The sequence below is a fragment of the Acomys russatus genome, chromosome 31 (assembly GCF_903995435.1).
Source record: "Acomys russatus chromosome 31, mAcoRus1.1, whole genome shotgun sequence".
Lineage (NCBI taxonomy): Eukaryota > Metazoa > Chordata > Mammalia > Rodentia > Muridae > Acomys > Acomys russatus.
In genome coordinates this window covers 11,780,739-11,797,222 of record NC_067167.1, presented here as the reverse complement: position 1 = coordinate 11,797,222, position 16,484 = coordinate 11,780,739, and the positions used below count along the sequence as shown (strand labels likewise).

At 42.3% G+C, this 16,484-nt stretch overlaps 1 protein-coding gene across 1 annotated transcript in view; it reads left to right on the top strand.

The window, feature by feature from the left end:
* The first annotated feature begins 980 nt into the window (after positions 1–980).
* The window catches only part of Mybpc1 (myosin binding protein C1), an 86,702-nt gene continuing 71,198 nt past the window's right edge, over positions 981–16,484 (top strand). Inside the window, exon 1 of the mRNA XM_051172645.1 lies at positions 981–1,154. Within this exon, the coding sequence (XP_051028602.1) occupies positions 1,130–1,154 (25 nt within the window). The 5' untranslated portion in view covers positions 981–1,129. The remainder of the gene's footprint in view (positions 1,155–16,484) is intronic.

Below are 16,484 nucleotides of genomic sequence, written 5' to 3'. Positions count from 1 at the left end.
ACATCCCTATGATGAATATATACATATATATTATGCATATGTGTGCATGTATATATCACTGTGATATATATACACATATATACATACACACAAATACACACACACACACACACACACACATATATATATATAAAATGTGTGTATGTGTGTCTTTCACAAAGCTATGCAAACCATTCCCTCCAATTCCAAAATGCTTTCATCTTTACCAGGAAAAGTCTTACATTCATGAGCATTCAGTCCTAATTCTACTTTTTCTAGCCTGAGGCAACCACTATGCTATTTTCCAATGCTATGTTTACCTATTCAGGCTATTTCATGACAGTAGGTTGAATAATATGATTTTATAGCCTACCTTTTGTTACTGGTTTCTTTCATTAGTGTAAGTTCCATCCACCTTGTAACCTATCTCCTTGCTTCATCCTTTTATATGCTTGTAATTTAAGAAAATATTTCTTGAAACACATGCAGATGCAGTGTATCCTATCACAGACACCTTTGCTATTCTTGGTAGAGAAAGTGAAACAAAATATTTAACTTGGAATTCAGTTTGACTAATTAGCATTGGTTTAGAAATACAATACAAAAAAAAAAGTAAGAAGTAAGAAAAATAACAAAGATGGGCATAAAAAAATAACCATTTTTATATACCATTTTTTTCTTTTAAGTCTTAGTGAAAATTAAGAGAGAAGCCAGGCTCATATAGTATGATTTTCATTTATTTATTTTATCACCCAGAAAACTCTGTGCACTGCTGAGTCGGCACATGCATCTGCCGGTAGGATGGAGAACAGGAGAGACCACGAGACGCAGCTGAATTTAGAAAGTTAGAGATGCTCTCATGTGCCACACGAGACCACGAGACGGACAGGGGAGTCCTTCCAGCAGGAGAGAGAGCAGAGCACAGACAACAGATGTGAGAGCGGTCCCAGAGCTGTCAGGTTTCAGCATCCTTGTGCCGAAGAAGGGAGGCGCCAACATGATTGACGTTCAGAGCCTGTATAAAAGCTTTCGACATCTCAGCAGCTGCTTGTCACCCTGACCTGCACCATCTCTCCGCTGTCCTTGGGGTTTCTGTCAGCTGGTGCTGGAGACAAGAAAACTCCTTGGAGAGTAACCTTTTATTGTGGTCATGCCAGAACCCACTAAGAAAGAGGGTAAGACACCCACAGATCTTCTTGTTGTAGTCGTTAATATTAATATCTATTTTGGTATTTCGTTTTAAACTTATCTGATTTTTAAAAGAACAGACGATAGAACAGTAGAATTACTGGGCTACTAAGATAAAGTTCTTGAGTGTGGAAAAAGCCAGAAGAAAAATATGAGACTATATAATCAACTGGGAAATATCTGGTAAAGATAGTTTAGAATGCTTTCTAAACCATTTATTCCAATGGTTAAATGAAGGTTTTTATTCTTCAATTTCAAGAGGTCCTCAAAATGCTTAAATCAAAGATATTAACTGCCCATGGTGAGGAGGTTGCACTTTGAAGCTTATTTTCTTACTTTGTTCCTCAGAACGTCCACCTAGTGTTAGTTTGCAGGGGTTAGGGCATGTGATGTTCTCTGAAACACTTAATAAGTTTGGTCAAGTCTTCAAGTAAGAATTTGTGATACTATTTGTAGCTTTCCTTTTTTTTTTTCTACAGAAAGGCATTCAAATATATATATGGATGTTTGTTTCTTTGCTTGCTGCTTTGGTAGCTCAGCTTTGAAATTCTTACTTGAGAAGAAAATCTTTCAGACTGTGGCATGTAGATTGTGCCCTCTTCTGAGTTTCACTATATACAATCTCAAATTATGTAGCCTTTGCAAAAAAAAAAAAAAAAAAAAAAAAAAAAATTAAGAACAGAAAAGAAAAACAATTAAGGAGTAGTCTTTATTGGAAGAAACATTTCTCCTTTCTATAAAAAGATTAGTATTTTAAAATTGCTGGTTAATAACATAAGTAAATTGGTGTTGGTGATTATGGAAATAGTGAAAATGCACATTTATCACATAAACACACTATTTTTTAATGGAAATGTATTTTATAAATATTACCTCGTACTCTGGTTTCTCTTGGGACGATATAAATCTCTCATCCTTTACTGACAGTTACAGGAGGGGAGAACCCTGGAGTCTTGAGCCAAGGTTTTGATGAGCCAAGTTTTTGATGTTTTGCTTCTTTGGGACTAATACAAAATGTAAATATTCCAATCAAATTAGTTTCATTGGAGCTTTCAAATTCTTTATTTTTCCCCCCTCCTCTGCAGAAAAAAAAGCATACTTGCTCACACTCACAGATACATGCACACAAGCCTGGCAGGGGACACAGAGACAATATTTAGGCTTTTCGTTTTTGATTCTTAAAAGTGCTTGTTGCTGTCGTTTTGAAGAACTTTGCAAATGATGCCACACATTGAACTTGAAGTTGAGATCTTAACCAAATTCTGAAAAGAGGCTTTTTAGTGGTTTTTTGTTTTTTTGTTTTTTTTTTTCTTTATGTAATTAGGTAGTCAGTGCTGACAGGTTGCGGCGATCAGTTACAGGTTGGCCCTACTTAGTGGCAGAGAGCATTGGTAGATGAAGTGTTTCTCCCAAAATAACCACACCAAATGCATGCAGGAATATGGGAACTTAATCCCAACTCCGGGGAAGTGTGTGTGTCTAACCCCTGCTAAAGTGTCTTATTTGTAAGGCAAATGATTTACATGTGTATTAAATGTCCCTTTTATCTGATGGGTCACTTGACTTGCCTCTTCAAGGCTTACTCAGATGAAATACCTTTTATGATTCCTAATTGAAAATAGAAGATTATTTTAATTAGTCTGAATTTCATCTGCTGCTCGAAATCCCAAGTGAAAATGACAAGAAAGCTGGAAGATTAATAAGTAAGGCGTTAGGCTGCAGAGCCAATAAAGTGAATTAAATTATTCTTCCTGTTGGACACCGTAAAGTTTTGCATTTGGTTTGGCAACTTGGTCCAATCCATTTTACATTTAGAAAGAATGAAGTTATAGAGCTAGAAAGAAGGCAATATATATTTTTCTCACATATATTTTATACACCTAAAAAATAAATCCACGAGAATACTAAGGTCTCCAGGGGATTTTTGTTTTTTTTGTTTTGCTATCAAAGTACGTTTTATATTCAGTATAGAAACTCCTTCACCCAGGACAGTAATTTTATACCCATAGAGAAAGAATGAAATTATAGAGCTAGAAAGAAGACAATGTAGTTTTTCTCATATGTATTTTATATGTTTAAAAAATAAATCCACAGACTACTAAAGTTTCCGTGAGGTTTGTTGTTTTGTTTTGTTTCGCTATCAAAGTGCGTTTTATATTCTGTGTAGGAGCCCCTTCACCTAAGACAGTAATTTTTTTTAAAAAGATTTTTCAAAGGATTTACTTATTTATTTAGTATGAGTGCTCTATCTGCATGTACACCTGCAGGCCAGAATCAGATCCCAGTATAAATGGTTGTGAGCCAACATGTGGTTGCTGGGACTTGAACTCAGGACCTCCGGAGGAGCAGTCAGTGCTCTTAACCCCTGAGCCATCTCTCCAGCCCCCTAAGACAGTAATTTTAAACCCATAGATTTCTTGCTTAGCTTCAATTTGGATGGTAGGAAGCAGCATCCTCTCCCAAAGTATCACTGATATATTTTAAATCCATCAAGGACGTACAGAGATTTCCATTTTTAATCCCCTTACCAGCACAAGTGATTGTGAAAGGAGAGGCACGGCGAGTTTGCCTCCTCCATGACACTGTGGCCTTTGACGACCACGGTCGTTTACATCCTGGAAGAACACGCTAATTCCTGGGCTGCTCCAGTCTGCAGCAGCGACACACACTGTAGGTGATTCCATATTCACTGCTGTTGGCTTTTACTCCATGGAGGCCGCCCTGTTAAAGACACGGCAGATATTCCCCCAAAGAACCCGCACCTCCTCGCCCTAAGTGAACTTTCCTTCTCCTCCCCAGGGAACGCAAGGCTGTGAGCCCTGATAGGATCTGGCAAAGAGTCTGAGTTTTCAGCACCTAAAGGTGCAAAGGACATCTCACTTAGATACCTCCAACCTGCAGTGGCCTAGTCCGGGGAATCTAATGTCAGCTCTCCTGGGAGTGGGTCATTCTGGGGAAGAGAAAGGCGGTGCAGCCTCGAACCTCAGGGAGGAAGTATAGCGGAAAGAATTAGTCTATATTTCCTGTTTGGAGCCTTGAAAATACTTCCAGCTATCTCAAGGACTCCTTTTGGAAACAGAAAGCATCCTCCTCCCCCCCACCCCCCCCCCTTGGTGGTACTAGAGATCAAACCCAGCACCTCATGCACACTTAGGGGTGTGTGTTCTGCAACTGAGCTACACCCTTGTCCAGAATAGGAGTAAACTACTCATTGCCTGCTCTCCATTTCACCTGTTGTATCTGCATCTGGACAGCTTTTGTGTTTATCCCGTGGACCTCCCTCACACTCCGTATTCATGTAGAACCCGAAGCCATCACGGTTTTCTAATCGGATGGTGAGAGAAGGTGCTGAAAGGAAGCATCAGTTGGTCGGAATCTCCCAGAGTGCCTTGCGAATGGATTCATTTACATACCAACTATTATACTGTGCTCCTTTTCAGAGCCATCTATAAGGTGGCTTCTGCAGGTCTTCATGGATAATTTGTCCCTCTGGGTCCTAATATGTAAAGAAATAACCTGCCATTGGAATTTTTTCTTTTTCCAGTCAAAAAGAACACTATTAACCTAAACTTAAGACATTTCAATAACTTTTCTTCTTGGAGGGGAAGAATCTTTATTAGTTTGAAAACACTATGGGGCTGATGAGGTCGCTCAGCAGGTAAAGGCAGTTGCAGCCAAGCTTAGCAACCTTGATTTCATGCAGGAGACATATTTAGTGAAAGGAGCTGACCAGCTCCCACAAGTTGTCTTCGGCCCCCCACCTGCTAACATTGCGCATGCGCGCACGCACGCATATGCGCATGCAAAACAAGATGTAATAAAAATTATTAAAAAGTATGAATGACTCTTAAAAAATTATTGTACCTCTGCAGCTCGTAATGCCGAAAGCCACAAGGCCCGGTTGTTTAGACTCTGCGCGTAAGGTTCACTGTAAGGTTCTTTGCAATCTTGAAAACTCCTTTTCTCGCACATGGAGTTGAGGCCTCAAGATGAATTTCACTTTTGTCCTGTAGTGTATCAGGCAGTGTTATGTTTTGCATATGTCATTTGTCAGAAAAAAAAAATAGTTCTTCTTGGTCCTTGGGCATCGATCAAAACACCTGGTGGAGTCGCGGTAATTTTCTTATCTTTCGGGTTGGATCTTTTCTTTAACACCGAAGACACAGGACAAAACACAGGGTCGTTTATGACTGCAAAAGTGACAGTGTATTCTGGTAACTTTCAGAATCAAAGCCGTGGCTTTCCAGCTGTATCAACATTTCAACGTACAGTATCTGCTGCGTCTACTTGAGTCTTGGGGACAGGAGGGAACACGGTCACGGAGAGCCTTTTTTTTTCAGTCCAGAAGCTTTCCTCACCTTCTTTACTTTTCTTTCCTGGTCCCTAGGTCATCTTAATGGCCTGGAGAATATGAACTCTAAAGTGGCACCCTTCACCTCTTGCCTATTTCCAAGCGTGGCTCAGGGCTTAGTCATCATCAGAAAAGGAGACCAGTGATGGAAAGTGTCCCTCTCATATTTACTTGTTGACCATCAGGTTCCACACGCAAGCCACTGGGTGGCTTATCTGAAGTCCCAAAATAAACTTGATTTGGAAAATTATATATATAATTATATATATGTATATATATATTCACACACACACATATGGAAGTTAATAATTTATAGGAAACAACATAGAAGAATAGAGGAGAAAAGAGGAGGCTTTTTTTTTTTTTTTTTAAATCAGGAGCAACTGTTTTCCTTCTAACTATGCATGATCACACAAATAAAAGACTGAAATGAGGAGTATAGAATATATTTATACTGTCAGGTGTGTTGTGGTGACAACACCCTGGGGGCTGAAAGTGAGAAAATAGAGACTCCAAGGCCAGCCTGGGCTACATAGCAAGATGCTACCTTAAAAACAAGACAAAAGAGAAGTACTATAGCATTAGCCGCGGCCACCCTCCCCGCCACCATCCCTGCCACCATCCCCACCGGGCCCCAGAAAAGCACTGCTTTGACTTACTGGAGATTCAGAGCACAGGTTTGGGCTGTCCACCTAAGAAGGGGTTCTCTTGGGAAATGCACCCCGCAGTGGGGTGGGGGTGGGGGCTTAGTGCTTGGCAGAATTCTCGTTTTTTTAGCGCCTGCTTTTATGATCATCTGTACTGCACCTGTTGGGAGATAAATAAAGGCCTGGGCAATTCTTTGCTCTCAAGCTCTCTAAATAAATCACTTAAAAAAAAAAAAAAACTGTAGGAAAGCAAGTCCTGTTGTTGCTTCTCATCCACTAAGGCTGAAGAAGCGGCCCTCTGGTTTCAAACAGCAGGGAAGTGAAGAGTAAAATGGTAAAATGGCCAAATGCTTCCTGCTTGTCTGGCAAGCTGGAGAGACAGGCAACTTGTCAAGTGCTTAGATTTTCCCCAGGGTGGCTTGCTTTATTTCAGGTCTGAGGCATGGCTCTGGCCTTGCAACACTTTCATTCTTGCTTAAATAGTGTCCCGCTCTGTAGCTCATACTTGCCTTGAATTTACCATCGACCCTTCTACTCCTACCCCCCCCCCCCCAGCCTCTCTAGTGCTAGGATTACAGATACTTACTTCCAAGGGTTGTAGGCACACAAGGCTTACAGTGTTTCCTTTTTGACAGCAATTTTAAAGGTCATTGTCCACCACACATGTTGGAAGAGGATACCCAAACTGGAGTCACTTTAAAATAGTCTCTTTAAAAACTTGACTAAAACAATCTTCTGCAATACTCTTGCAATAAATATATTCTTTTAAATCTTAGGAATCTATGAGAGGAGATAGGTATAAAATCATCACCACTGCTTTTACAGACATAGAAAGCATGCTAGCTCTTTTCCCTCACATTTCAGGTGACCAGTTTATTTTAAAATGACAATTTAGAATCTTTATGGACCTCTAAAGAAGATTTTTACTATTATGAAAATTTTCTACTTGCACCTATACTCCTTCCTAATTACCTATATGAAGCCTCTACTAAGTTACGCTAAGTGCTCTTGGCTGCCAATGACTTCTGTGCTAATTCTAGATACACTTGTGTGCATTGGATGAGAAATATCAGAGTGAAAGTCCTAGCAATAAGAAATTACTCTTGTCTTGTCATCACTGGTGCCAATTCCTAATAGAATGAGATTTTTTTTTTCCTTGCCTGAAACCCTTCAGTTGGTTCAGAGTACAGCATCCTAGAGAAATTCAATAATTCCCCAAGAAGTTAGCTACTGAATTGCATTGTTCTGTGTCAGGTAAAATGTGAGGAATCCAGTTCCTACCCAAGAGCCATTTCCTCAAAATTGAGAGCCTACTGATGAACAAAGATCAAACTATGAGAAAGAACCAAGACTTTGCCATTTGATTTCCCAGAGGCCGTAAAATTATTCCATAAATACAGAGAATATGACCCCTGACTTCATATGGTGGTTTTTTTTTTTTTTAAACTGACAGCTCCCCTAAATCAAAAGGATGCTATTGTCTTGCCTCAGTGGAGTCTGCTGTCGGTGGGCAGGGTCAGCTTGAACTCCAGAGACCGCATGTGCACAGCCACACAGATAACAACAGTAAGCCGAATTTCAGGGTACTCCCATTCATAAGACAGAGAACTCTTATAGGCTGCTTCCAGAGTCAGCTCTCAGACCTCACGGGGTGGGGGGCCACGTGTGGGTTGCCTGTGTTGCCATAGAACAGGTGAGGTTCAGTCCACCCCATGCTCATTTCTCGCTCTAAAATGAATTCACAAGAATCTAACTATAAGCTGACTTTCATGTGTCTTTCAAGTTTAAGCCTGCTTTGATAAGACTTTTGCCCTATTATCCTCCCTAAGAATCTTTTTATAGGCCAGTTTGGCACACAAATGTAGTATCTAAAGTTACATTTCATGTGTCAGGTGTCAGGTCTTAGGGTTTTGTTTTAGTCACTTTTTTCCCCCCTGAGACAGGGTTTCTCTGTGCAGACTTGGCTGTCCTGGACTTGCTTTGTAGACCAGGCTGGCCTCAAAGGCACAGAGATCTGCCTGCCTCTGCCTCTTGAGTGCTGGAATTAAAGGTGTGCACCACCAAGCCTGGCCTGTTTTAGTCACTTTTCCCCCCCAAGACAGGGTTTCTCTGTGTAGACTTGGCTGTCCTGGACTCACTTTGTACACCAGGCTGGCCTCAAAAGCACAGAGATCCGCCTGCCTCTGCCTCCTGAGTGCTGGGATTAAAGGTATGCACCACCAAGCCTGGCCTGTTTTAGTCACTTTTTAACTTGTGTTTATTTATCTGTTTGGGACAAACTTTTTTCCTTCTTCAAAATCATCCAAGCATTCTCCAGAGAGCATCAAAAATTTCTTCTTAAATTTCCCCAGGAATGTTTTGTTTGTGGTCTTGCCTTTTATAAAATGCCACACAGTAGCCAATGTTCTATTTATATATAAAAAAATTGATTATTCATAGAATTGAACATGTCCTGTTTGGAATTGGATGTCTTTAAGAGTATCCTGTATTGCGGAAGAGGTGGGTAGTGGGGTAGTGGTACACAATTTTAATTCCAGCACTTGGGAGGCAGAGGCAGGCAGACTGGCCTGATCTACAGAGCTAGTCCTAGGACAGCCAAGGTTACACAAAGAAACCCTGTCTCAAAACCAACCAAACAAACCATAGTCCTGTATATATTTGGCCTTCCTTTATACATATTAAAGTATATTCTTGTCCAACATTACTGTATAATACCTATGGAACATTCTAGATAGCTTGAATTCCTGCTAGACCACAGACTGAGTTCCACTTACTACCCTTGTGTCTAAAATACCATTAAAATAATATCCAATTCATGAGGTCTTTGTAGAATTGGAAATAAATCAGATAAAGTGCTCAGAATGAGACCCACCATAGGGCAAGATGGCAAGAGTGAGCCCAGAAACTTTGTCAGACATAAGCAACGTGTGACAGGGCGCCGGTATTTCCAACAACATATGCTGTTTCTCCCTAACATGTTGTTAATACTTATAACCCACGACTACATAAATGTCTTTTGTTTTCGTTTCAGCTGTCTTTATTTTGAAACAGAGGCTTGCGCTATAGCCTTGGCTAGCCTGATTCTTTCTGTGAAGCCCTGGTGGGCCTTTGGACTTGGCAGTCTCCTTGCCTCTGTCTCTTGAGAGGTGGGATTACAGACAGGCAAAGCCACAACCATTTGAGAGCTCATGTTATTACGATGTCCATTGCTGTCACCAGGAGTATGTCCTGATTTTACTCAAAGTGAAGTGAAACATCTTAGTTTTTTACTCAATTCGGATTAAGGAGGGGTCTACATTGCACAATCTCTGCGGTGTTCCTACTGACGTGTATGGTGATGAGAGGTCTCCAGCTGCCAGAAAGAAAGGGATGCTGAGATGTTTCTTTCCTGCTCCATTGTGTGTGCGTTGGGGAGGGGGGTATGACCTTTCTCACTTAGACCACAACGTCACCTTGAATAGCTGATGCCTATAACTGTATCTGTCACCAACAGTTGAGACTTGAGGGACATAAGATTTCTCTACACAGCGCTGCCTTCAATGGTCAGTCTTCTTGGCTCTGGAGGTTTCTCAGGAAAACTACATAAAGAGATAGTCTTGATTGCACAGAGGTGCAGTGGGTAACAAACTGAGAGCCACTGCTATATCTATTGCTCTGGAATCTTATTTTTTATGATCCCCCGCCCCCCCTGCCCCCCCCACCCCCCCCCACCATTTGGCATCGGGACTCTCTTTCCTCTATTTTTAAGAAGTCACCAAAAGTGAGCCCCAGTAGGCGCTTGGGAGAAGGCCTTCAGGAGATTTATCCCATAATCTCTGACTACAAACAGGAGTCAATAATACAGACCCCAGGGAAAGGCACCATGGGGAAACTTAAAGAGAAAAAGCATTGACAACGAAGATCACTTCTGAAATAATTTCCTTTTGATGTATTCTAAACTATTTCAATTTCTTAAAATTGTGTCCAGCTTTACCCGATGTCTGGGCCGTTGTGACTCTCGTTTGATTGTCTTTCGAGACAAGAGATAAAGAAGTGAAGCACCGGGTGAGATGTTTTGTGCTTGTTGCCGTGTGGCGATGCCTGTATCTTCATCCTCTTTCAGTGTGGGATGGCATCCTGAGTTGAAACACGTATGATTCGGACAAAAGCACGAGCTAATTGAAGGGTTTTAAAAAAGCCCTGTGGATTTAGGGAAATTTCATCAAGCTGCAGCACGAGTCATCGAAATCTTCAGAGTCCATGCACAGTTAGGCTTTTAGATGTTTAGAGTACAGTCCTTAGAACCCGTGGCCACAGCAGATAAATCTGGATTACACGGGTTAGGTCATCTTAAAGAGTGGGGCCTGTGTGCAAGGCTAAGGGTTCATCTTGTTCTAGAGCCTGGTAAACTTTATCATTTCAATCAATACTGGGGAGAAACATTTCTAAAATGTAATATATCTATACTTAAAAAAAAAAAAAATTCTTGCTGGGTGTGGTGGTGCACGCATTTAATTCCAGCCCTTGGGAGGCAGAGGCAGGCAGATTGCTGTGAGTTCGAGGCCAGCCTGGTCTACAAAAGTGAGTCCAGGACAGCCAAGGCTACACAGAGAAACCCTGTATTGAAAAACCTAAAAAAGAAACAAAAAAAACTCTATATTTAAAAAATGAAACAGAGTGGGAGCCACTTGTCGTGGTGTAGGCCTGGAGCCCCAGAAGGTGGGCGGTAGAGACAGAAAGATTGTACTTGAAAGCATCCTTAGCCACATAGCAGCTGTAAGGTTGGGCTGTGTGAGATTCTATATCAAAAACTAAAAATGCACAGGGGATGTAATTTAACTTCATCCTATATTGCAGCTAATGTAAAACACCTTAAACCAAGAATCCAACTTACTGTTTTTGTGTCAAGCAAGTTAATACTGATTTGCATTTCAAATTCTAATTAATCAATCAATTAATTAAAATAAATAAATATCAAAATAACATTATTAATATAATTTAATCATTCCTCATTAATTTATTATTAAGTAATAGTGATAGAATTGATTATATAATAAATTAATCGTGATTATTGATTTAATCAATTAAATTTAATTGTAATCAATGAATTAATCCAGTAATTCATTGCTTTCCTATTGTTCTTGCTGGAAGGTTGTTTTTATTGTTCTGCCTAACACTAAGTAAAGCCCTTCCCTCTGCTGTTATGCACGTGGGGTGAGGATGAATCTAGCTACGGGGAGTTTGGTGCAACCTTGAGAACAGCCAGCCTTTAGGAAGGCGCTCACTTTTAAGGCCATGCAAATGCCAGTAGGCTCCTACAGGTGAGCAACTTCTTTAAAGCTGCTCCTGTGGACACCTGGCTTGCCTCCCCCAAGGCTAGTGTTCTGCACTCACTCCACACTTAGGCACAGCTCAGGGTTCTTAGCGCAGGCAGCCTGGGGAGCTTGACACGAATGCACTTTCCGTCCCAGTGGCCCATGTAACTTTCAGGCCAGCCCCTGTTTATCAGGATAAGTGAATAAGACAGATGAGTTGTAAAGGAAGCAGCACTGGGCAATGCCACCCAGTACACAATGTCTCTATCACTGTGGCCATAGGAAAACAAGTTACTGCCCCCAAAGTCATTTTATGGTTTTGTTTTCCAACATAATATTTTTATTGATTATTTGGGAATTTCACACAATGCACCCCCAATCACAGTCACTTCCAAGTCCTCCCAGGTCCATCTTCCTGCCTGTATGACCTCACCAAGAAGGAGGAGGAGGAGGTAGTGGGGGGGGGAGAAGAAGGAAGAGAAGGAGAGAGAGAGAAAGAGGGAGAGGGAGAAGAAGGAGGAGGAGAGGAAAAAGGAGGAGAAGGAGAGAAGAAAGGAAGAGGAGGAGGAGGAGAAAGAGGAGGAGGAGGAGGAGGAGAGGGTGTCAGATCCCCCGACCTGGCGTTTCAGACACTTGTGAGCCACCACATGGGTGGGTGCTGAGCTTGAACCTGTGTCCTCTCTAAGAGCTTCACACTTTTATCCAATCAAAGCTCTAGATGAAGTGCACAACATGAATTTATTCACACTTGAAAAGACTTTACCCCCAACATCTTTTTATTCTCACTCAGATACATATTTTGCACATCTTCACATATACATTTTTTATGTTTGTAGAACAGGGCCTTGCTATGTTGCTTCAACCTCAGAAGTGAGTGGGCTTCAGGCACACCACTCTTAGCTACTGAAGGCAGTGACCAGTTTTTGATTATTATTTTCTAGGAAACTAAAAACCCAAAGATATTTCAAACATAAAAATATATAAGCTCGCATTCTATAAGCTGTCAGAACACTGTGTCATTTTATATATATACATATGTATGTATGTATGTATGGGGTGGTATGTCCTTTGGAAAACTTCACTATTTACTTCTAAGAATGTGAATGAAAAAATACAAATAACATCTTAAAATTACAGAAAGAACCTTGATATCCTAGACTCCGTAAAGAGTCTTGGGAACTCAGGAATTGCAACCCATAGTTTCAGAACTCTTATTATAAATCAAATGTTTGTGGATTTTTTTTTTTTGGTGATAGTAATTCATATAGCCGGTATTTCCCTAGGTGGTAAGGCAAATGTCTCCATGCAAACTGTGCTTTGCATTGAGGCTATTTCCGGGGTGCTGTCGCCTGGGCAGATGGGGTTCCACCTGGAGCAAGCACAGAGTGCCAGAGTCCATTGTCAACAAAGAAAAGGGCCTGCAGGCCTTGCCGCCTTTTTAACGGAAAAAGAAAGAGAATTTGTCATATTATCAAAAGTGACCTCATTGGTGTGTTCAATATAGAAAATAGTCACATATTTCATTTCGAACTCAGAATGTTACCTTGAGAATAAGAAACACAGGCCAGTAAGATGGCTCAGCAGGCAAAGGCCACTTGCCACCAAGCCTGAGGACCTGAGTTTACTCCCGGAGGCCCAGGTGGTGGAAGGAGAGAAGTGACTGCACTTCACATCAAAGAAGACCTTACCAAAAAACATTTTATTCCCACTCAGATGCATATATGTGCATGTGTGTGTGTGTGTGTGTGTGTGTGTGTGTGTGTGTGTGTTATATGTGTGCAGCTGAGGGCACACACACACACACACACACACAAATATGCGTTTAAGAAATAATTAAGGCTGACCGTGGTGAGCCACTCTTGTAACCCCAGCATAGCTTGGTCTACATAGTTAGACTCTGTCTCAAAAATAAACAAATAAATTATACTATTTTCTCCCTCAAAGCCGTATTACCAAAGGATGGATGGCTTTTGAAGATTCATTTTCAAAAATTTTCCTCATAGGTGACAGAGTGAAAAACATAGTCATGGTATTCAATGATAACCTTTTAAATGTGTTTTTCCTGCCTTCTCTATACCTGTGTAACAGTCATGTCGAACAAATAATTATTCCACCCATAATACAAAAAAATGAAATAAAATTTAATTTATGTTTAATGATAATGTATTATTTAAATATATGACAATGCAAAATACAATAATGCAACAATAGTTTTATTATGTAAAACTATTATGATAGCCTAAGTGAGGTTATACCTAGGGGCCCGCAGAATATTTTTAATGATAATGTATTATTTGAATACATGACAACATAAGCTACAATAATGTAATAATAGTTTTGCTTTGTGAAACTAGCGTAACAGCTTTGTGACAGGCAGTGAGCCTATGGAAAAGAGAGAACTGAGTTGTGTCACTCTAGTGGGCAGACACACACACACAGCTTAATACCATCTAAGAGTTAAAGTTCCCTCCCTCCCCCACTTAAGTTACTGAGCACAGAACCCTTGGCACTGAGAGTGGAAATGGCGCCCACTGGAGAAAGTCGCACCTTTTATGGAGTCTCTGGTTCCCAGTGTTTCTTCAGCAGCTGAGGGCCACGTATGAGGCTGTCTCATCGTTGCCACCAGTGCCCGTCAATTAGAATGCCTGGGCACAAGCTGTCTGTGCAGGCATGCCATTGGTGGCATACCTGTGCTGCTTACAGTAGGTGATCATAGGGAAAAAATCCACCATAAATAGACTGAGCATCTGAAAGCATTTCAGCCTTGCCCAGGGAGGGAAAGCCTGGTATTAGTTAGACAAGATCAAAGACCAGCCACTCTGCTCTAGGACGACAGAAGCTAGCTTCTCTGCTGCTTAAGAAGCCCACTCAACTTTTTTTGGGAGGGGTGTTTGTTTGTTTGTTCTTTGTTTTGTTTTTCGGAGACAGGGTTTCACTGTGTAGCCTTGGCTGTCCTGGAACTCACTCTGTACACTGGGCTGGCTGGAACTCCACTCCTCTTTATATTGTCCACCAAATTATTCGAGCTCCCCCCGCCCCCTCCCCACCCAGTTATCTTTTTCTCCTCCTCTTCTCCCTCCCCACCCCTTCTCCTCCTTCTCTTTCTTTAGCAACTTACACAGTCCCGCGTTTCCATGCCATCCTATTGGTACATTTTTCTGGTAGAAAGAGAGGAGACAAAAGCTGCCTTCATCCAGCTGGTCCCCAAAGAAGCTCAGTGGCTTTTAAGTAGGCAGAAGTCTAGTGGCGTCTGGCTTAGTCAATATCTGTTTGCTTGTTTAAGATTTAGAGAGTTTGCCAAAGGAGGTGCCTCTCGGCTGTTAAAACACAGGGACCCAGCTACCAGCTGACTGATGGGGTATTTGCCTAGAAATTGGTGGAACAGGTTCCTTGATTCTATTTGTCTTTCCAGCCTGGACTTTTAAAAGGGGGCAGATTCCTTAGAAAGGGAAGGGGTGCGCTGTTCCCTGAGAGCCAAAACCCTAGCCGCGATTGCTCTCCTGCCCTTGTTAAGAAATGCAAGACGTGTGTTGACAGTAAGATGAAATCTAAAAGATGGCTTTGGGCGGATGCCTGGGCGCCTGAGCCAGCAGGAGGGCAGCCATGGAAGACATAGTGTTCCCTGTGGGTAATGCAGCTGAAGAAAGCTGCCCGCGGAGCACCAGGGGACAGTTCTTGATTTCTTGGCAGCAAGGAGAAGGGGCTTTTGTGCGGGGAGGAACTGCCTGCCAGTTAACTATATTTACGGAGCACCTGCTGTGTGGAATTTGGAGAGGAAGAAAAGCCCAGCCTTGTCCTCAAGAAGCTTGTGACCAAAAAGGGAAGAAAGGCCCTCGGCTACTGTAAACGCCTTAGCATGTACACAACCATCCATGAAATGGGAGAGGAACAAGTTGACCTTTAGGAGCTGGGCTGAGCCTTGGTGCTCAAAGTGTGGGCTGTGGACCTGCAGCACCAGTGGTGCCCACAAGCCTGTCAGAAGTGCAGAATTTCGGACTTGGCACTGATCTCCTTTTAGAGCCTGTGGCTCAGTCAGATCCTGTGCACGGAGCAGTTTCTGAAGCTGAAGGGCCCATGGAAGGCTGAGTTCTGAGTACTGTCAGAGGGCACAGAGGCAGGGGCCAACGAAACCACAACTACCAGACAATCATTCTCCTGTGAGTTCCTGAAACACGGGCATCTCTCCTCTCTCAGCCAGTTTTGTAAGCCTCTTGCTTTTGCCAAACCCATAATGGGTGCTCCCACACACACCCCTGACCTCCCCGCCGCCGCCACCCCCACCCCGCCGTACTCAGTGCGACATGAGGGGCAACTCTATTTAATGAATAATTGCCACAGAAGCAGCCAATGAATTCGGGGTGCGTGCAAGTGATTTTAGTGACAAGGCTGAGCATGACAAAGTTGGCCCGTGAGACAGGCGGAGACGCGAACAGCAATATGGGGAATGCTATAGGGCATCCCACGGGGGTGCTGAAACTTTGGGAATGATTCCTTTTCTGAGTCAAGCCTGCTTGGCTGTCAACATTTCCCGGGCACCTATTAATTCCAGGCTACACGAATTCTTTGTACCAATGGCCCGGAAATGGCGGGGAGTTTCTCCCCCCCACCGCCCCCCATCCTTTCCACTTCAGCATAATTGGCGACTGGTTGATAGTTAGGTCTACTTATCTAATTTGTGTTAGGGTGGAGGTGGGCAAGCACATCTGTCCCATTCCTGGCTGCCTCATCAGCCTACCCCCCCCCACCCCGATTTCACACACACAGGGTCCTGAAGATGAGGCAAATCCTTAGCAGGTGCATTTCAGGCATGGCCAAGTAAAAATGATGACAATTAAGAAAACCCAGCAAGTGATGCCTGTTAACTCATTCCTCCCCGCCAACCACCCTGAGGCGCTGTTGCGTCTCCTAATGAAGCAACTGAGGGATGCTCTGGCAAATGTGGCAGCTGAAGAGGCTACGTGACCTTGAAAGTGATTGATAGGAGGGGAAAGTGACGTAATAATGTCAGAACGGTCATCAGCTCAT